The sequence below is a fragment of the Merops nubicus genome, unplaced genomic scaffold (genome assembly GCF_000691845.1).
Source record: "Merops nubicus isolate BGI_N331 unplaced genomic scaffold, ASM69184v1 scaffold12229, whole genome shotgun sequence".
NCBI lineage: Eukaryota > Metazoa > Chordata > Aves > Coraciiformes > Meropidae > Merops > Merops nubicus.
Genome location: NW_008629060.1, coordinates 31,092 through 53,659, shown reverse-complemented (window position 1 = coordinate 53,659; position 22,568 = coordinate 31,092). Strand labels below are relative to the sequence as shown.

General features: G+C 40.3%; 1 protein-coding gene across 1 annotated transcript in view; it reads left to right on the top strand.

Annotated features, from left to right (window-relative positions):
* FGGY (FGGY carbohydrate kinase domain containing) overlaps positions 1-22,568 on the top strand; it is a gene marked incomplete at its 5' end in the record, with an annotated part of 64,124 nt that overhangs the window by 14,289 nt on the left and 27,267 nt on the right. Inside the window, one exon of the mRNA XM_008946868.1 lies at positions 3,032-3,135. Coding sequence (XP_008945116.1) covers positions 3,032-3,135 — 104 coding nt within the window. The remainder of the gene's footprint in view (positions 1-3,031; positions 3,136-22,568) is intronic.

Sequence of the window (22,568 nt, the reverse complement as noted above, 5' to 3'; positions counted from 1 at the left end):
CAGCAGGAAATTGAGTTTGGTTTTGTTAGTTTGATAGTTTACAAAATACTCTAACCTCAGAAAGTTTCAATGTTATTGAAACAGTGCTGTTCAATGGAAATCTATTGCTCATCAGAGCATTTATCTCTAGATCTAAATGAAATATGACTAGCTCCTAAAGTTTGAGTTTGGTTTTGGATATTTTGTGGTGTTTTAAATCTCATTTGTTATTCTAGAATTCATAATCTGGAAGTTTTTAAAGTTTAAATTTTAAATCCAATTACTTTGCTTCTGATAACTGTTTCTAATGAGGTTTAATAATCATTTAGATTTCTTTTCTTACTACCTCCAAAGAATTAGGTATAGATCCAGCTGCGAAAAGGAAGACTGACTTTTAGTGTCATAGTTCTAGATGTGTTCTGTCCCTACTACTGTGATTTGCTTAATGATCTGTGTCAAGTAGTATCCTAAGTGGATAAAAATGTCTTTTTTTATGTGCATAAACATGTCCTGTGTTCTCAAAAAGGATGTAATAATAAGCTGACCTGAAGTAATGACCTTGCTGAAAAAGTGGATTGTCACAGAACACGTGAAAATGACAGTGGAGGGTCCTTGTTTAGTATGCATCATTATATGGATATGGGATTCAGAGCACAAAAAATTTGCCCAGTAAATTTCATGTGCCAAAAATCAATGAAATTAATTTAAAGAACAGAGAGATGCTCATTTGCTTTAGTCTTCCATAAACTCTAACATTAGAAATATATTGCTGCTGGCATCCAGCAGGGTAAGGCTTCAGTGGATAGAGACAGTCTGCTTATCCTAGACCTGTTTATCTCAGAATATGTTTTCCCAGATGGCACCACAAACACTAGCAGACTACTGAAATCATTGCCAGGAGAAAAGAAATGTATAGGTGGTTGGTATGAGAGGGAGAGAAGCATTTCAGAGGGAAGGATCAGTGCCACAAAGGGAGAACCTGCGTGCTGGCCACACGGTAACTGAGCAGAGTCTGGGAAGAGAGGAGAATTTAAGTTGAACTCATCCTTCTTGAATCTGGGAAGGGTAATAGGTGGGGAAACTAGCAGAAAAGACAACTAAAAAAAAAAAAAAATTTGGGGACCAAAAGTGACAGAAGGAGCAAAGGGAGAGTTGAAGAGTGCAAATATATGTAAAAAGAATAAATAGTGTGGCTACATCTCAAATACTGAATAGCTCTGCTTCATCCACAACTGTCAATAACAGGAACTTTAATCTTTTTCAAGTTTGGTTTAACTTACACTGTGTAGAACACAGAGCTGAAAATCCTAAAGGAAAAAGAAAAGCAAAAGGAGAAGACAGATTGCAGAACTAAGAAGTGACACTGTGTTCTGATTAAAAGATATTATGAATGGCAGTGTGCTGAAGCGTATTAATCTTTTAGTAATGATAAAAGGGCACAAGAAAAGAAAACAGAGAAGAGCTATTTGAAACAGTGAATTAAAATGTGAAAATACTGGAAAGAAATAACTCTTGTAGTTGATGTAAAACTTCTTTTGATGTTCTGATGTGTGGTTTAGTGCTTACTCTGCTGAGATCCGTTTTGAAACATGAGGCTCTTCAATTTTGTATTGTTTATGAAAATATATTTGCGACATATGCTGACAATTCAGTTTAATAGATTTGTTCCCTCTGAAGTGTGAACAATATTTCTAACTCCTTTAAGAAATTCTATTACAGTGTTGCCTAGTACAGGAAATTGCCTTTTAGACAACTCTCTCCAAAATTCTTAATATGAACTCATGCATGTCCGTGTTTGAGCAGTGAAAAATGAAGCATAAGAGGTAGGAGCCCTACTTGTAGCTTGCTTTTGTTCCTTACAAATGAAGTCTGTGTAGGACAGCTATGCTACCAGCCAGATAGGGTAAAGGGGCATAAGGGCAGATTTTTAAAGACTGTACCATTTTATACCTTAATTCTCTGCTTATTGAGGTAAACTTCCAATGATGGTAGCACCATGACAACCATGATAAGACAAACCTCACTAGACTGATGTAATAACAGAATCTGGTGGTGGTGACTTAAACAAGAAGGTGTTAATGCAATGTAGCATACTAACCAGCAGTAACACTTGGCATCTTTCACAGTGTCCTGCAGACGCTTTCATGTTCCTTCTACACTGAGGAGAAAGATATTTATTTTTTTTTAGCTAGTCACCAGACTGCATATTGCAGATGCAATGCACAGTCTGCTGACCAGTGTGCCACTTGAAAAGTAATACTGAAGAAAAGACAAGACAAACATTTTGCTTTCTGCTGGGCGCAGCACAACGTGATGCAAGAATGCAGCCCAGGAGAGGACAGGATTTCCACTTTAGCCTCCCCTGAAGTGAATTAAGAAGGATGTGGTGCGTGCTGAAGCTTGGCTGTAGGTCTGCCCAGTTTTGTAAGCAAGTTTCTGGCTCCTCTCTGGCATCTCCTGGGTATTTGTTTCTGCTGCAGGCTGAGTGCTTGCTGAGTTTGTCCTCTGTCCTGTCCTGCTGTGTCCTGCACGCAGAAGCTCCTCAGAGCCAAGCACAGTTCCTCTAAGGGAAGCAGTAATCTTCCTTTAGATGGTTCTGTCTCACATGGACAGAACAGCAGCAGCAAAGACAACAAAACTGGCAGCCTTCCAGACTCCTGCCAAGTTCCCCCTTTCTTCAACTCATCCCCTGACAAAACACATCATACAGTGTGTGCATGATAAACTGTGAACAAATAAACGTGTACTGCCTTTCACAACAGGGCAGGCTTTGGATTCTGTGTGGTGGTTACTCTGCTAAGAGAATAAAGGTCAGGTTATAGTCAGAAGACTTCTAAGAATTATGATAAACATGAACATAGAAGAAATCACCTTGTGTCTGGAATAAAAATACATTGTGATTTGATTTGTTAAAATAACTTTGTGTAGTGACTAAGTAGACTTCTCGTGGCAGTTGTGTGAGATATATGACAGTTATTTGTGAGCAGAAAAGCTCTTTTGTGAGCATTGGCTTCCTCCTCTTTAAAATAGAATTTTAATTTTCTTTTAATAGGAGTAATTGGAGCAGATGTGAAAGGACATAACCTGCCCTGTGAGAACCAGCCAATTACATCCCGAGTTGCTATGATCTGTGGAACATCTTCATGCCACATGGGGGTAGGTTGGATGTGTAGTCAAAATTTGTACAGAATATACAAACTAAAGTTTTTAATGGGAAAAAAAATGACCTTTGTCCTTCTCACCATTTTGCTTTGCCTTGATTTTTTTCTGGTAACTCTATCTTTACCTTTGGATATTAATTATATATTACCATGCATTTGCTATTAAGCAAGAACTTTAATAGTAGTAGAAATCAATACTGAAAAATTACATGGAAAGTAAAAACCACGATGCTAGAGTGGCTTAAAGAGCAGCCTGAAATCTGAGCCAAAGGCTCTGAGCTTGAGTTATCTGTGACAAGGCTGTCACTAATGTGTTACAGAATAGTGTCTTTGGAGAAGGAGTGCATGTCTTCAGTCACAGCCCTTCTCCCCCACCTCTTCACTTAATCAATGTAAATCCTTCTACCTCTGAAAGTTGCTGTGATGTATAGAATTCTGATATGTATCATGACTGAAAAGAAAGAAAATCCCCAGTAAGCAATTTTCACTTTCCTAATTTTTCTCAGTGAATTAATACAAAAGCTTTTTCTGAGATTGCAATTAAAATTTAGTGTCTGCTTTTGAAATTTATACCTTTTTAAAATGTATGAGTCTGAAAGCATTCCATTTAGATAAGTACCCTTTTCTGCCACAGTTTTTATTTAAAACTCATTTTGGTCTTAAATTTAGACTGATTAGAACTTGTTTTTTTCCAAAATGAGCAAATGGCAATGGCAGTGCTAGAGGTGTTAGAGAGGACTAACATGCTTCATGGCAAGAGCTGCAGCAGAGAAAAATAAAGGAAGCTGATAATAAAACATCAGGCTTAACAGTAAGTTAACTTGTCTTTGTAGTAACAGCATGAATAAATGGTGATCTTGAGTGTGAATAAAATGGTGATCTTGTCACATGGATTGTCCTTCAGCAAAGCATCTTAGCACATGATTAAATTTAAAGATGTGAATAATCCCAGTATTGTGAAGCAGACCATTTAACAAAGACTTAAATCCTGTAGACCAGTTGGGATATATTTGGATTCCTTCCTAAACAAGAGTTTCAAACCTCAAATTCCACCACTCTTAGCTTACTCTGTCTCTGAAAAAATTGCCTGGGTGTCTTTTAGGGCAGATGGGGCACTCTGCAAATACTAGCTCTGGGGAAAGAAGTCACCCTTTGAGCCTGCCACTACTTTTATTATTTCAGGGTTTTCTTCATGGAGGTTTCTGCCCTTTCAGAAGAAGCTGTTTGTGTGAACTCTTCCTAACCTGTTTCATTTAGCTGAGTTAGTTTAAATCGTTAAAATGAGTTGAGTTAATAGAGGCATAATACCAGGCTGAAATGAGCTGAGGAGCTCAGAGACAGTTTCCCCAAAAGGTCTAGGGGCAATGTTGAGCAGCTGGAAAGGGGCCAGCTGGCTCTAGCTTACTCCTTTTGTATAACTAACCCTGGAGGAGGACGTGTGTGGTTATTTATTAATTTTTAATACATGTATAATGGTAAGTTCTAACGTAGACTCAGTTGACAACTATAGTTTGTCTTGTTTCCCAAACCAGAGCATGGCGTATCAGTTTAAACACTTGGACAGCACTTTTTCTTTGCATACTCCACAACCATGAGAGATGTGGCTCCATTAAATATGCTAATGTAACCAAAGTGGCATGATAAAGCCCATGTTGATGTTAGTTTATGTTCCGTTCTCTCATTAAAGCAACCCCAAAGTCAGACACAGACTGCACACCATAGACAAGGCAGAACCTTTTAAGGCTCTTAATCACTTGATTGCAAACTCAGAAATAGATGCTTGTGCAGTTTTTGGCTAGATTGAAGTAGTTTTTTATTTAAATGTAACTACTCAGCATTTTATAATCATTTCCTTAACTGCCTTCCTTCACTCATCTGCTGAGAAGTATAACAATCTAACCAGCAGACAATAGGCAAATTCTTAACTTCTCTGGATTTAATCTTTGAAAGGGCTTTGGTTTACTGTTCTTTTATCTATTACCTGCATAGACTGCATGAAGTGAATGTAAAGCACACAGAGCAGTTGTATTTGTGTTTTAATAAGACCTGTATGCAGCTGCATTTGGCTGAAATTAGCTGTTCCTTTTTTTAATTAGGGCTATAAAATGAAAGTATATTATACTTGTGTTTTGATAGAAATATATATTTTCTTTCTCCGTGTGCACCAAGGGACCCTCAGGGCTACAGAGATTAATCATCGAGTTTAATTTAATGCAGTGGGAGAGAGACCTGTGTGGTCAGGCGGGCATTAAAAAGTGCCTTTGATCTGCCTCAGGTGCACTGAGCCCCAGTGAGCCAGCAACAATAATACCTTTGTGAGATGATCAGAGACGGGAGAGGGAGAAAATGGCCTGTGTGGAAACTCAAGGCCAGCCTTTGTTGTGGTTCTGGCAAACGAAAGAGCCAACTGTCAGGAGAAATTCAGAAAACAGAAAGCAGGGTGAAAGTACGGTTGGATTTCTTTCAGGGGACCGTAACAGGAAACTGTTCAAAATCATCTGCTGTGCCTTTCTTTCCCCCACCCCCTTCCTCCTGTTTTTGGTGAGGGCAGGGGTACTGCTGCTGGTGTATGTGTGTTGGTACAGTATTCCCATTCTCTACACTGAATACTTCATGAGTCAGAGAAGCAGGTATTGCTTGAACACCGCTCTAAACTTTAAGAGAAACTACTCCATGACCCAGTTTTCATTACCTCAAGGACTCCAGAGATCTTGAACAAAAGACTTTGCTAATCATGCCTTTGATATTTTAGAAAGTACAAATGTGGAACCTAATTTTACTCATGGCTATAACAGTTTAATTTGTGGTAGAGCTACCATTTTTAAGTGAGGATAGGCTTTTGGAATTAACCACTGACAGTTTGGGGTAATCAGACACACACAAAGCATTTTGCATTGCTGCTGAGATACTTGAATAGCTCATGAAAGAAGCAAAAACCGTGTTGTAATTAGGTTACTGATCCAAGTCCAGGTCTGAGTTGGTAGTTGCTGAAAGTCACTGCCACCTCAGGGCTCATCCATTATCCATGAGGAAAAAGAAAAGATGTTTTTCTGAATATTTTTGCACAGTTATTCATTTCACATGATCTTCTGCTGCCTCCTTTGCCCTAGCAAAAGTCACCAGCAGAATTTGCACCTGATGGACCTGTTGCTTGTGAAGGTTTATCCCTTAGTTCAGGGCTGGGATTTATTTGCTGCAGCTCTGATGTGGCTGTGCAGCACAGGTATTCCTTCCAAGTGACAGATACTCAGTGGCTGACTTTTCTGAGTGGCCTCCTGCATGCCATCATGCTTTGTAGACAGGATCCCTGAGCTCCAGCACCCACATTTAGTTTTGGAAGTTTTATGTGACTTCTCTCATGTAGCCATGGCAAGTACACAAAATGGGTAAGTTAGTTTTTCACAGTAAAATAGAAGCAGGTTTGAGGCATTGAAATGGCAGCTTGCATGTTATTCCTAACTAGCAGTTTGCATGGGTCTAACAGACGTGTTTTAACTGCTGGGAATAAGGTCACTGGTTTCCCTAAAAGCCTCTTCCTGCCAGGGTCTCTTATGGGTTTTACTGGATATTTTAAATGGTTCAAAAATCCTTCTTCTTCTGAAACTTTGATGTGATTGAAGGAATTTCAGGTGCAGATATCTGTATTGTCTTGCCCCAGTCCTGAACACTGGCATGTCCTTTTGCAGATGTGTAAAACCACCAAGAACTGAGTTAACACTCAGGTGCCCGCCAGCAAACAGCAAAACAGCAATGGGAACAAGCAGCGTGGCAGGGGTCTTGTACACAGAAACCTCCTAGTGTTCCCTGGAGCAAGCATCCAGCAGTGCTGCTGTCTTTCTGGTAGATAAATCTTCCAGTTTCCCATACTTGGCATCAGCATAGCACTCTTCTTACAGGCACTAAAGGCACAAAACAGAGCTTTTTTTTTTTTTTCCCCCTCAAAGTAAAATGTTTCATTGGACTGTAAGGTTTCTGTCAAAGAGACTACAGATTAGAGTAATCTTGCATGACACCTGACAGACTGGGACCAGACCGGGGCTGGTTTTTAGTAGCCAGAGGTTGTGAAAGGAATTTGAAGTAATTTAGAATGGTAAGCAGAAATAAATCGCACTTCTGGAGTGGGAAAATTGAGAGTGCTGAGGGTTATGGAGTCTCTAAGGCATAGTATCTCTTCCCCCAGACTGAGATTTTTATGAAGGACGAGGACAATGTGCGTGCAGAACTGCAAGGTTCAGAAATATTGAAACCCATTGTGAGGGAGAACAGGGATCTTCTTTGGCAAGGCACTGTCTTTGCTTTTGTTGTCTGCAGTGTGGGTCCTCACTAACCCTGTGTGCATATGGGCTGCGTGCTGGATTTGCATGTTGACTAAAATAGCCCTGTTCATAAAATATGTGTAAACTCTCATGTCTGTCTATTTTGTAGTGAGCTAGGCTCACTTGGAGATCTGCTTTGCACTTGTCCCAGGATGGTTCCATTATGAAAATATTTGTCATTCTTACTCTAACACCTTTTTGGATTCACAGCTAAAGGAAGTAGCCAGGACAGCTTCTAATGGGAACCCTGTGTGGCTAGATTTCAGCTTACTGAGGGGGGGGGAATGTCCAAATTTGCTGGCATTTTGAGTCCCAAATGTACAAAGTTTGTGTTCCTTCCTATCCAGAGTCTTTGGTATCTTTTTCTGTCTTTGTTTGGTGGTGTGTTCTGTGTGCTTCTTCAGTCATTCCTTCTTCTTTATCAGTTCTCTGTGCTCAAAACTTATTTTTCAGGATTGTCAGAGGGTCTTTTCAGGTTTAGATGGAGTCTCTTCCTTTGCATCTGTTCTGGGTACTACTCTGACTCTTGTCATTGGGAACTGACTCACTTGGCTGGGCCTGCAGTTCTGTTTTCCCCGGGTAGTAGTGTGTGTGTGTGGTTTGAAGCTTATAATTTAGTCACTTTTTAAACTGGATGGTCACAAGTAATTTATCGTCTATTTGCTATCAAATTTGCTACATGATCTAAAAGACAGAACTTGAGCAGCTACGTGAACAGTAAATTGGGCAGGTCATTTTGCTGTCCCAGTGTGTAGTATGGATTATTTCAGCAAGAAGATCCCACACTCTCTTTTACCAAGCCTGACTAGTCTTTGCCTGTTTTCTGCTAAAGGAACTTCAGCCCAGTTTGCTTATTCTAAATTTGTTCATTTCATTCTCGTGATGACTGGCAAACACAATAGAGCTTCTTTGCTCCACAATATCCGCCCAAGCTGCCAGCTTTGTTCACACAAATAGAGTGTAAAGCATGTTTCCACCCCCAAAGCATGCACAGTACGTGTCCTTTGCAGTACATCCTGGAGTGAGACGGCAGAGACATGCTGGCTCAAAGTGTTCTCCTAGCCCGCTCTCCGTAATCTCGGTGGGAGCCAGACCAGCGAGTGGATTCAGTCTATTTTGGCTCTGATACGAGAGTCTCCTCTTCAGAACACGCCACGTTGTTAAAGCAGCAAGCAGACTTTTGAGTAATTACTACACAGAGACTCCTCAGCTCCTTGAAATCTTCTGTGACGAGGGGAAAACTCTCAGGGACTAAATAGGCCGGTCCTTGCCTTGGCAGCTGCGTTTCATCTCGCGGGCTGGCACTGAGCAGTGGGTTTGGAGGGGCTGCTCGGCCACTGCTGCACACCCACCCCTGAGCTGGAACGTGCAGTCGCCGAGGGGACGGGGCCAGAAGCCCAGGGCAGCACCTCGCAGTGCCAGCTGGCTGGCACCCAGCCTTTGACAAAGGCAGCAATTTGTCCTTCTCCTGACCAGGGAAAAGGGGCTGGGTTTGGGAGGGTGAGATGAGTGGGGAGAAGGAGGAGGATTGCAAGGGGGGTGGGGGGAAATAAAAATAAAATCAAAAGCAAAACTATTGAAGCTAGGGCAGCCTAGGCAAGATTTTAAAATGTTCTGTGAGAGCTTTATGAAATGGATAAGCTCCTGCCCTCTTGGTTTTTTAATATTCTTCTCTTCTGTAAGGCCTGTTCTGCACATGAGTCACAGAGCTGGTGTCTTTCAAATGGGAGAAATAAATTTGTATCACAGGAACCTCTCCCTTGCTCTGTCCTCGTTCAGTTCACTTCTGCTGGCTTATATTTTGCATTTGGCAGCAATCACAGTGCTGACTTCCCAGCTAATGAAGATGTTTTACATTCAGGGAGGCTGCATGAAATGAAAACCACATTTACTTCACTGCTGTTGTTACAGGTTGCCCGTCCTTAGTGTACACAGATTTAGCCTTCTGAAGGAAAGGTCACAGAGCCAATTTAGGTGCCTTTTCAGCCTATGGCCTTAGAAGGGTTATATAGCCATCAAATTGACACCTTCTTCTACTTGTCCCTCAAAGAAGTCCTCCACACCCTTTTTAATGAGACTGTCTCGTTCATGTTCTAGCATCCTTGGTTTGAAAAAGAAGCAAACAAACCTGTAATATCCCCTTTGCTGGCATTAATCCGATGCCCTAAGCTCTGCTGGCTTTTTTTGTTTTTAAAAAGAGAGAAGTAAAATATTTCTGCTAGCGGGGTATATAAAAGATTGTTGCTTTTCTGACCTCCTTATTATATTAATAAAAGCTAGGAAGACTTCAGTAGTGGTGGGGGATCATGTGCAGGCAGCCTCCAAAACCCAAAGCACTTACTTGCAGAACTAGTAAACCACAAAGCTTAAGATCTTGAAATGTAAATAGGAAGTTGGAGAGTTTACTTTAGAGCCAGCAGTGGTGAGTCTGTATAATGTTTATTTCTGCTTGCCTCCCAGCCTTTCCTAAAGCTTGGCAGAGATGAAAGGGAGGCTTTCTCAGTAAATGAGTTATTAAAAGTTTCTGTTATGAGCAAGATACCTTTGTTCCTGGCCTGACATAACTCAAAGCTCAAGGTATGCCTGGGTGACTGGGAGAATGGGCCATTCCTGTTTAGTGTAGGCCTGTCAGAGACATCCAAGTTGTGCACCCCATCACTTTGCTGGTAGTTGACCTGTTCAGGGAATGGAGCAGAGAGCAATAGAATGTTGTACATAAGCTAGATCATGCCCAGTGACAGAAAACTGTGCAGTCCACTCTCCCTCCCTTTTGTGAACAGATCGTTTGAGTTCAAAGACTCAAAGAATAGAGGTGAACAGAGAAAATGCTTTGAAAAATACTCTGCATGGAGACTATATGAAGGCTGATGTTTTAGAGATGTCTCTCTAAAAGAATTTGAAAATTCTAGCAGACATGGTGGTTTCCATACTGCAGTTAACTGCAAACTGACAGAGCCATTTATTCAGGGGTTGGATTTATAACACCAAGCTCTTCTGCAGCGTCTTCTCTTTGGTGGTCTTGTGGTTCTGTGCAACAGTGAATGATTGGGGTAAAAGAGTAGGAACTGTTACTCCAGTGTTATTGGGTGGGAGTCTAAAGCACTTCATAGTTTAGTAGACTTTTAATTGTTATGTGTTTCTATGTCTTAACTTTTACAAACTGCACCTAGGCCATGCTTTGGGGTGTATGAGTTGGAAATTTTGCCTTGTATGTTGCAAAGTTCCTCTGTGTCCTGAAACAACAGTATTTACACAGTACAGACAAGAACATTATATGGTAAACAGTGTGTAAACCAGAGATCTATTTTCTTCCTTCCTTGGCTTTTCTGTTCTTTTTGATGTAAGCTCAATGGATTTAAAGGCTTATGTTGGGCTCCTTCCAGGCCTGACTGCTCATAGAGCTCCTGTCCTGTTCCTCATTCCTTTTCCCACGTTTTGCCTTAGAAAGAGTGAGCAAGAGAGACTCAGCTTCTTACATACTTATGTTGACACTAGTAAGATTTATCTGGTCTGGCTGCCAGAAATATTGAGCAGCCTAATTTGGGTGTCTCTACTTGAAGCAGTCTGGGATTGAAGGTTACCTGTTAGTAGATGTAGCTCTAGAAGCTGGCGCCTTGCACCGATTTCCCAACTACACCAGTTGTGTATTTTAATAGGATTTTGGGGACTTGACTTCTGTTGTAGGAAGGAGGTTGTATTCTGGATTCTTTAGCCAGGAGAGTTGTCTTCCTTCTTGATGTTCAAATAGAATCATAGAATCATAGAAATAGCATTGCTCCATTATAGGGGACAGGATAAAAAAATTAATTTTGATTCATTCTTTCTGTATCATTATTCTCATTTTTGTTCGTGGAAGTCTGCAACAGAAGATTTTTTTTTTTCTTTGAATGTTTTATTCAAAGTGATGGTATCAGATTTGACAGCTGCAACACTCTCCTCAATCTTAACCAATTCAGATTGTTCCTCTCCAACCCCAGAGGAATGTATTTGCCTGAATCCCTCATTTTTGAGCAAACCCGAGCGTCTTCCTGGAGTGTTCTGTTCTAAGGAGAGCTGGATAAGGGGTTTTCTGTTAGATCACAAGCATATTTGTGTGTACTGAGTGGCCTTTCTAGATCCTTTATCTTGTTTTCTTAAGTATGAATTTTTTAAACTGCCTGCTTATTTTGTATGTCTAGATACCATGGTGAACAAAAAGGGCTCCTTGTTGTGCTCTTTTTCTTACAAGACTGAACTGTAAAAGAATAACTAAAATACAAATGAACTGAGGTATGATAAAGGATGTCCTTGGTCATGTTAGGTTGTAGCTGGGCCCTGAAACAATTAAATTAGAATTTTCAAGACAACACAATAATTATATGAAAAACAACTTGATAGTGTTGTGTTAGTTTTAAAATTTTGGAATTAGCCATGTTTTCATTGGGTAGTGTGGAATTTGATTTTGTGTAGTGTTACAGGTTTGTTGCATGATTGCAGATTTGTTGTCAGATTGTTGCCTGTCCTTAGTTTACCCTCTTGCAATAGGAGCATGAAGCTGAAGCTGAGATCTTTCTACTGGAAGGTGTGATATGTGAGGGCTGGGTATTAAGGACTCCATGGTCCAAGGTGGTAAAGATACAGTGGTATTTCTAAGTCTCTTTTTGCTTTTCTTTACATCAACAGTTCCCCCAGTCAGGGGAAATCCTTCATCAGGATTTGGGCAAATAGGTCTCTTACAAAGGGGGTTGGTGTTTTTTTTTTATTCTATTTCCAATTTTATTCAGTCTTTCATGAATCAGTAGTTCTTCATCTAAGCTACTGTTGCTTTAGCTGTGAGTGTGGGAAGATGTTAGATGGGACAGGTTTTATGAGGTAGAAAGTAAATCTGTTCTCATATAATCATTCTGGAAGCAAAATGAGGAGGAGCATTGGCTGCTGCCTTTCTCCCAGGGTTAGCTGGGGATCACAGTCTGTGCCGAGTCCGTTGTTTATAGCTGTGGGTGAAGGCCTGAGGTCCTCTCTGTGTTTACTCTGTCCTTGGGAGTTTGTCTCAGCAAGTAAGCACTGATTAAACACCAAGCAACGTTCTCAGGATTTATCCATTTAGTTATTCAAATGTTTAAAAATGTTTAAAATACTGTGTGATAGCACAAGCCATATAATGTAAATCTGCTTCCAGTAACTCAGGGGTATTGCAGATGAAGATTTATTTTACCTGTAAGTATGATACTACTGTTGGTAGTAGCCTTCACTGATATAAAAGGAATACTTACCTAATGGTGAAAAAGGAAAATAAATCTGTAAAATGAACTGTGTTATGTAATAATTAAATGAGAAGGGCCTTAAGGTACATGGGAAGGGCGTCCAAAACAGATAAATACACCAGACCTCATCTGAGAAGATTTTGGTTTTCCTTGATATTTCCCATTGAGGTTTTGAAGAATAATTGTCCCCCATAAATAATAAGGTTCAGAATCATACCTATATTCCAGAAACCCTAGAATTTCCTGTTTAAATGCCACATCTAAGATTTCTTTTCCACCCTTGCCTTGAATTTTTGTCACATCAGCTACTAAGCTCCAAGTTCTTCAGTACTTTCAACATCTGACACAATGAGTTGACTGGATTTGGGTTATCAAGACTTGGACTCCTTTGCAAGCATATTAGAGATAACTGTGAAAATACATTTCAAGGGAAGAGAAGGATACAATGATACAATCTCCAGGAAAGCATATGAGACAGGATAGCTCATACCTTCCTACAGTTCACAGGTGGCTCCTTGGGAGAAGGTCAGTACTAGAAACCCCTTAGGGAGCCCCTCTGTTCCTGTGCTGGCCCAGCATGTCACACCATTGCCTTCTAGCCACAGTGGCAGGGACTGGGCCTGCTTTGGACTACACAGAGTTTGGATGGGAGGCTTGGTGGGGTTTTCTTAAGTATCATTTGGAGGTGGAGTTGCTTCTCTAGCTGGTGAGTGAGGTGCAGCTTTGCCACATGCACAGTTCCTAACCTTTCAGGTTGGGATAAGGTCTCACTAGTCTCCTATAAAATAGGGTAGTGCTGAAAATGGTATCTGAGGCATGGTTGTTTAGGAACCAGAAACAAAGTTGAAGGTCTGTGAGCTAAGGGAATAATTCTGAGATACTTGAAAAACTCCAGAGTTTTTGTAAAAGACTTAACACACTGATCTAGAAGTCAACATTATAGTAAATTTCTTTTTGAATGCAAAAATGGAGCTTTTTACTGAGAGATTGCTAACATTCATTAAATATGTGTATTGTTTGCAGTCTCAGTCAGTCACTTTTTAAGACTCAGTCTCTTGTGTTGGGTGGAAGTAGGAACAGAAATTTGCGTGAGCCTCAACTCGCAGCAGGCTGGGAGGACATTCTGGGGAAGAATTACTGCATGCTCAACCTCTGCTCTTCCCTGAGCCATCTGTTGCCAGCCACTGTTAACAACAGGTTAGAGGACTATGTGGATGTTTGGTTTGATATTTTGATTTTAAATTTTTGAATCCTGAGAAGAGTTAGTTCATATTGTGATGAGCTTTCAGGAATTTAATTTACTGTACCAGCAAATTGTAGTGTTATAAAGGGCATATTTTAAATGGCCTGCAGTTAGTTGTCTGTGCTGGGAGATTTATAACTTTCACATAAACTGGCATTTTGTGACAGTGGATATCTATCATTGGAAGGGAAGTAAAAATAAATGGGTGGTATAAATTGTTCTAGCTCATTTGAGCCCCTGTATCCCCAGTGAGCTATTGTTATGAGAGGCACAGAAGTAACTGCTGTGAGTCATGGAGCAGCGTTGCTTTAGAAGGGTACATAATAGCATCACAGCAGAGGACACGAGTAGAAGCTGTGGTGTAACCAGACAACCTTTCAGTCCATTTATCAAAACACTTGTAGTTCCCATTTCAAGGAAGGCGACACAGTAAATATGAGGAAGGGGAAAAAAAAAAAAGATTAATCTGTATGTCTGTATCCAGACGTTTCACTAAATAAAACAATAAATAAATCAATGCAGAACTGCTAGTGCTTAAAGTGCTTAGCAAAAAGCTTCTGAACCTATCACAAATGTGGGCTGATTTTTTTTCTCTTTTGGATCTTGAAAACAATGTAACAGATTAAAGGTCTTTTTTTTTGCCAGTTTATGTAAGAAACCTTGACCTCTGAGAGTACAAAGAAAAGGATGATACACTACTGTGTGCACGCTGTATACTTTCCCAAGCCAAAATGTGAAATATGCTCAGTGCTGATGGATACTGATAAAAGGCAGAAGTAAATGTATGTGAACGTTCTTGCTTGGAACAGTAAATGTTCATTTAGTTTAGAGGTTTTGTTTCAAAGCTGAGCATTCATTCTGGGTCTCTGATAAGACGTGTGAAGTTCTTGCATCTCTGATTTAGGCAGATGGAAATGGTGGACTTCACAGGAGTCTGAAATGATTACTCACTAATTCATTCTTGTTTAACTTCTTCCAGCAGGCAGAGCTCTGCATTTCAAAGCAACTCTCAAGTTGTCCGAGGCTTACTTCCAACTTTGCTTCCTAGAACAAACATAGGAGGTTAACCTCACACCCAAGGAATAAAAGCTTACAGGGGTGCAAATTTTCTGTTGAGGACACCAGTATTGCTTTTCTGTGTCTGAGGAGAGCAAACCCAAGGACAGTTTTAGAGGTAGATGCTGTGCTTGAAGTTCTCTCTGCTCCCATTGTGATCTCCTGGAGACCTGTCTCATACATGACTCTGAATGGCCTAACTGTAAATCTGAAACTACTCTCTAGACCCTCCTGGCCTCTCCTTGTACTGATAGAGGAGCTGTTTGATCCACTGGCTCCAGCCCCTCTCTGAGGATGATTCTCAGTTTGTCTCTGGATCACAAGCAGCCTCCCCAGCCCATTGGTCTCAGGTCTGTTTTGGTCTTTTTGCCCATTGCTCAATTCAAAGAGTAGATCTTACTGCTCAGATTTTCAGTTCATTGGTTTCAGTTTTACTTGAGCAGTGTTCAGGACTTGCCTCTTTGTAACAAGAGTCTCAGGATCCAACCTCCAAGATGACAGAGCTACCTAATCCCAAACTGGGATTCTCTTCCATCACATGAGATTAGTGACCCTGATTCATATTTATGACTCAGAGTTTTTTTTAGTTCTTCTTGGACGGTTTACCCACGTGAATGCAAACATGAGAATCTGCTGCTCACAGTAGGTCAGTAAAGTCATCACTCAGTGGTCAGGAGATCACTGGCAGGCGTCTGACAGCTCTGTGTGGATCTTGTAGAAGGTGGAGAAGTTTGCATCTGTTCCAGAACATTGATTTTTATGTTTACTCTAAGTATTTGTTTCAAAGTGGCTGCAGGTAGCATGGTAGGTTGATGACTTAATGCTTCTGATCCAGATACCATTAATCCATGCTCCTTTTCATGCTCATATCCTGTTACAGCTCCCATCTTCTGCAAACAGCCAGCAAATTTCAGCAAACAATGGAAACAAGATTTGAAAGACACATTGTTCAGGCCCTCTGAGCTTCTGTGGCCAGAGTGCTCCTAGGTAAAGATAAGATGAGGTGACTGAGAGGTGCATCTCATCTCCTAACACTCCTTTGTACCTTTTTTCCATGGTGCATCATTTGCTTTCAAAGAGTGGGTCACGGATCGTGTGTTTCTGCTATCTTGGATCCTCCCCACAATCCCTTTATTCTGGTGTAGAGAGAGATAAGGAGAATATAGGTTGTAGGCTGTCTCTTTTATCAAAAAGTACACGGAGGGACAGGCTCCATATGTGCAGCTAGGAGATGATTTGTTTGAATGGGAAGGGGCTGCAAGGACATTGCTGGTAGCCTTGTGAGTACAGTGGCTATGTAATGCACGTTGTTTGGACTTCAGTACCATCTCTGAACTGGCACTCACTCTGGGTTTGTTTTGTCCTTGTGAGGAGAAAATTATTTGGGAAGGTTTAATCCAACCCTAAATGCAGTGAGCCAAACTCAGCTTTCTTATAGTTGAGTTTCCTTGCCCTGTTGAGGTAGGCAACATGTAGTGAAACTAAAATACCTACTCACCCCATTTGATTTAATCATAATTGTCTTTCTTTGTCTCTCATTTTACTAACATCTTTTCCTGGCTGAAAAGGAGATTTATAAGAATACATTTTTTGGCAGAGAAGTGATATTTTATTAATGTTTCACCATTTGAAAATAAATAGTAAGGCAAACAAAATGAAGAGCATTTTGCTTCAATGTAATTTTCATTTTTTCCTGGTCTTATATTCTGCTTTTGACTTTGGAGTTTTGAGTGCAGGGAGAGGAAGATAAATGTTTACCATAGGAGAGGTAGGTACCAGTCTTACACTGTATCTTCTCCTCAGGAATATGGCAGGATTTTATAATGTGAAAAATATTACTCTATTTAAAACAAATTGCAGTTGTCTGGCCTTGCTGTTTCATCTTTGAAGGCTGATATCTTGTTTACATAAGATTAGTATTGGAAAAAAAAGAAGAAATTATTTTAAAATCCTTCCTTACTATCAAGTAATAAAGAGGAGGTAATGAACTGAGTAACCTATAGTGTGTATTTGCACAGTGTCAGCAGCTCAGCAGTAGCTCTCCTGGCCCTGGTTTCCTCTGGAATGTGCAGGGTCCCTGGGATCTGTCACATGATACACCACAGAAGGATGATGAGTAGAGGTGGTTTTGCTGGGCAACTGACCTTCGAGTTTTGTCCATAATAATTTCTTCATGTGGCTGTACCCTAAGACATACTAATACCATACATACCATTGACTGAAAGCTGATGGAGCCTGTTGGAAAAAAGCATCAAATACCCAGTCAGCTCAGGTGAAGGTGCTGGACCTGGCAGCTCTCTGTAAATGGGCTGCTGTGTAGAGGGGTCTCTTGCCCTGTTAAGGAGTACAGGGAGTTATTTAACTCCCACAGTGCCCATTGTCAGAAGGTTTTCTTAGAAATGCAGCTTCAGACTGGCTTCTGGTGGCAGACCTCCAGAAAAGCTGCTTGTACAAGTGCAGCCTGTGACCTCTTGCATTCCCTGCTCTTGGCAAGGGCCTGCTCTATTGCATTTTAAAAGGTAAAATAAAATACAGCTGAGTAGAACTGGGTTTGTTGAGGTTTTTGTTTTGTTTTTTTTTCTCAATTTGTTTTTTTTTGTTGTTGTCAGTTTTAAGCAATATTTTAATTTGCGTTTCACTGTATTAAGAACCTGAATCCTCTGAGTGATGGGGAAGACTCCTAAGCACTTCCTTAGGGTTTCTGCTGGTGGATTAGTTTTAAAGCAGGAAATGTTTGTGTAGGTGGTCATCCCCCTTGGTGAGGAGCATGCCTAGTAAAGTCATGGCCAGTGCTTAGTTTTCTGAAGCATGCCTAAGGAGCTAGTGTGATGTTCTTAGAGACAAAGTGCTGACTGCAGGAGCTGTCTTCAAGGACTCTCTTGCTCCCTCCTTTCAGGAAATGGAGAACATGAACACACAGAAGCAGGCAGATTTACTTCTTCTGTCTCTAGGTATCGACTGTCCCTTGTTTGAAGAGGTGTCTCTCACCTGTATGGACATTTGCCAACATTCTTAATTATAGACACTAAAAACCTGTGGCTAGCATACTTCCTAAGGGGATCTGCCCAAGTCCACATTTGGATGACTAAACAGCTGGCTTCATCTTCTAAGTTCTTGAGCCAGAAATCAATGGCAAATGTGGATCTTTGGCTTTTTGTAAAACCAGAGTACTTATTTAAGTGTCTAAGTACAAGTGTTAGATCTTCAGATAGTAAAAATCAACATATTTCCATGGAAGTTGGTGGTTAATATGCTGGCTTGTACAAGGTGAGGCTTTGGCTCCCAAGGCAGAAAGCACTGGGCCAGGTGAATTACTGCTTATACCCATAAATACAAATGCAAGTACAAGTTGAATAACTAATATGATTAACATATTCTTTCATTGAAAGTCATATGATTTAAAGAATTTGCAAAAACCTTTCCTTATTTAGTCTTTAATAGAAGTCTCCCAGTGGATATGTTTAATAATATCACTGGAGTTTTCATCTAGTTAATTCTGAGATCTAAAGCCAGGTTGAGCAGTATGTAGTCCCATCACACAACTCACCTGAAGTATTTTCAGAGATGAGGCAATCGAATTGCCCTGGGAGTGTGGTTTCTTTACTGGGAATTAATCACATACCTTGTTTGGTGCATAGTTTGTAGGCCAGTTAATATTTTATGGGAAACTTAGAAAATGAGAAATAGTTCTGCGTGAGTGTAATTCACATTTTGCTGCCCTTTTCCTAAGGGTTACTGTTTGGAATAAGAGGTAGCAGCAGTCCCTAAGAACTGATCTGTATTTCCTGGTTTTAGGTTGAACTGAAAGTTTTGTCCAGGAAATAACTAAAGCAGGGATTGAACTGGAATATGAGCTCCAAATTATCATCAGAAATTTCAGATCCCAGCCTACATTCTGTGCATACTCTCTATATGTTTCTAATTCTGGTAATTTTTACTTAAAGGCACTGTTGTGGTTATGATTGGTTTGATTTTTTGTCATACATGTTTGTGATATTACTAAGGGGAGAAGAAGCAGGAAAATCAAAAAGTCTTTGTTCTAATCTTTTCAGACTTCTCTGTTGTGGGTCTGCACTTTGAACCTTGCTGAGCTGCTGGACTGACACTTGCTGGATCTGTGTTCTTGGTGCTGTTGTGGTGTGTAAATAAGCAACGTCGTTGCCTGCTCTCTGTTACATCTCCTGGGTGCAAACTCTGCAGAGGCCCCTCAGGCCCTGGGGACTAAACAGGCACATATACCTCTGCCAGAGCCCCAGGCCTCTGAGCAGTCACCCTTTGCACCTACCTCTCACCAGACCTCCCCAGTGAGAGGACACAGGTGACATAAAAACATCTTTACTACAACCAACACAGAATAAGCCACCTTGGGAAAAAAAAACCACCACCTACTGTATGTTTCTGTTTCAGCTTTTCTACCACAGGCCACTCTCTGGCCATAAGTTTATGCTCTGGGCAGTGCCCAAACCCCTTTGATTCTCTTGCATGATTTTTTTTCTGGTTTAGATGATATCTGCCCTTCTGTCCATCTCTTTTCAACCTTGCCTGGCTCCACAGCCAGAAATCTTATCTTGCAGTATCTTATACTGCAAAAATACTGCTTGATGGCTTCAAATGTTTTTGTTCTTGTTGCACAACCTTGAGAGACATGGTTGGACAATTGTGTTTTGTTTGATTCATTCTGTTGCCATTCTCATAACTAAAAGGGAGTCTCCAAGCTTTAGTAACTTCCCAGGTCTCTGGGTTTGGTAAACCTTGGCAACAAATGGTGGAGCACATTCAGCAAGGCATTTATGAAAGTGATTTCATCACCTAAGCCAGAATTCTTCAGCTGCATGTAAACAGGTTACAAAAATCATCTGTGGATGGATGTGTTCAGGCAGAATCCCAAAGTCCACGTTCTGCGTCTGTGTCGTTGACTCTCAAGTAACATCCATGCTTCCAGTGGGATAAAGTTAGCTCTGTGTTAAAAATTTTTGTGGCCTAGTCTTAATATCATTGCAGAGCAACTTTGTCTCTGTGGATGGCCCAGGAGATGCCAACCTGTCATGTGGAAGAGAGCTATGTGACTTCTTGCCACCACAAGCTATGCAGTTACATAGCAAACTGATGATGGCCAGGAGACACAAGCTTAAAATATAATCAAATAAATTACTGGTGATATATGACCTATAGGAATTGGAATATTAATATATTTTAATTTCATTTGTGTTCTAAGCTACATTTCTTCTGTTCCAAGACCTTATTTTGTTAAATATGTTTTACATCAGACTAAAGCTTGAATGCTGTTAAATGTTTAATATATAATGACTGCTAATATTAAATATTTTTCAAGAAGTTGACTGTACTCACCATAGGCTCAACCTGGAGAATTTGCCTCCAGAGTTATGGGGCAGATTAGTTTTTAAACCCCTTTAGTGCTTAAGAAATAATGCCAGGATGGCAATTGTAGGGTAGGCATCAGTTCGCTGAAAATACAATCGCATGCCTCAACTCTGCCCAGTTAATTTATATGCCACCAGAAAGTGCTGCTATTAAATCACACATTCAGTAGCTATTACCATGACCTAAGTTTGAACCAGAAAACTAGAAATGAAACATTCTTGGGTTTCCCTTTGAATTCTCTCCTTTTTTTTTATGAATCTGTTTCGTTCTTTGTCAGACTTGTGGTCGAATAGCTATACAAGACCCATCTGTCAGCAGAAGCAAAATGATACAGTTTTCTTAATACAGGATTTTATGCATCAATGTAAAGCCCCCGAATTGAATGAATGTCAGTATTCTCTATCCACAGTCAGTCAGAAACTTTTAAAGTTAAAAGTCAGCACAGAAGTTAATGAAAGTATTTGACTTGTCAATGATCAAAGTCCAGAACTGTAAAGAGCATTTATTAGTTGATGACTGACATAGTGCTTTTCCTGGTTTCTCTCCCTACTCTCCAATAATATCTTAGATCTTTTTTCATACCTGCCTTAGCCTAACAAAAGCAGCTGTTATTCTGAATTTCTGGTTACAGAAGCTGATAAGTGAGGTGATTTTCAAATAAATTTTCTGACCCAGCTTCTCATTAGCAAATGATTACTTTTTAAATGTTGTGACAGTAGGAAGAAGGCTTAATTTTACTTTTATGTAAGTCAAGAATATTTCCACAGAAATTTCATTTTCTCTCTATGCCATCCTTCAAGTAAACAGAGAATCTGATACTGATACTAGAATGCGTCCAAGTATCAGAGGCCCAATATTAAGCAGAAATGAAGACAGAAGAAGATGGGTATATAGCAGTATACCTTGTTAATGTAAAGATTTGTTTGTCAGGTAATAGCCAAGTTCTCCAGTAGTGTTATTGTAAGGAATTTGTGTAAGTGTGCAGCAGCAGCAAATGGTGTCGGCTAAGGAAGCAAATCCTGCTGCAATTCATGCTTCCATAAAACTGCCCTCACCAGCGTGGGATGTTTTATTTTATCTTGTCTCTGATTGCTGTAACGTTTCTCTAAAACTGAGGAGGATCCACAAGCATGTGCCTGATCATTGTGGCCAGTCTAGCGAAACAAAGCTAAGTGAAATAAACCTCACCTAGTGACTTGCTCATTTTCTGGGCTGGCTGTTTGCCTAGGTGTTTCTCATCTGTGCAGGTCTCTGTTCTCTTCTGCTCCTTGTACCAAGTGACAGTCCTGAAAGCTGAGCTTAGTTTGGGTTAAAGGCACTGACTCTCTGGTTCACTTACATGAGCTCTAAGTTGGTCTGGAAGTGGTAAATAATGCTTTTTTTTTTTCTCCTATGTAGACTTTTACAATAAAGGTGGATATTTTTGCCTGGTTTAGTTTTAGAGAGAGGCAAGTAGGAAGGGCTAAACTAAATTAAATACATTACAGATCTCATATTAGTGCCCTTTAAGCAGGTCCTTTCAGATTTCAGAGCAGTTCTATATAGCATTATATGTTTTAAAGACTTTTTACTTTTCTGTGGGCTGTCAGATGTACTGCTGATACCTTCTGATCTTGGATAGTTTGACATTGATTTTCCTTGCACACACCAGGGTTGAAATCTGGTCTGTAACCCATCCAAATGATCTATTCATAACAAAAAGTGCCTTCTGGCAGTTGCACCACAGCTGAAGATTGTTAAACTGAATTAATCATTTCATTTGTTTCTGATTGCTCTATAATGTTTACATATCTTACATATTAGTATGAACTTTTAGAAAGCACACAGAGGTTAAATCCTCACAGGCAGAACTTTTTTTCCTCTTCTTCTCCTTTTATTTTACCCTTCAAATAAGCAGGAATCTTGGAACCTCTTAAAGCTCATCTCATCTGAGATGATGGGCTGAGTAAGTAGGAATGTGTGTGTTGGGGAGACACGGAAAGGTGACATTTTCCTGCACAAAAGGATTCTTCCCCATCCACAGGCAGAATAGCTGTGATATGGAATTGCTTCTCTGAGTGTAATACTCCTCTAAGTAAGCATCAGCAGGGAGGAGAGCAATAGTCTCCGTGTGAATACGTTCAGCTGAAATACTTGTGGATGCTGCTTATGACTCACAGGTGTGAATAGGTTCAGGTGCTTCTCATCT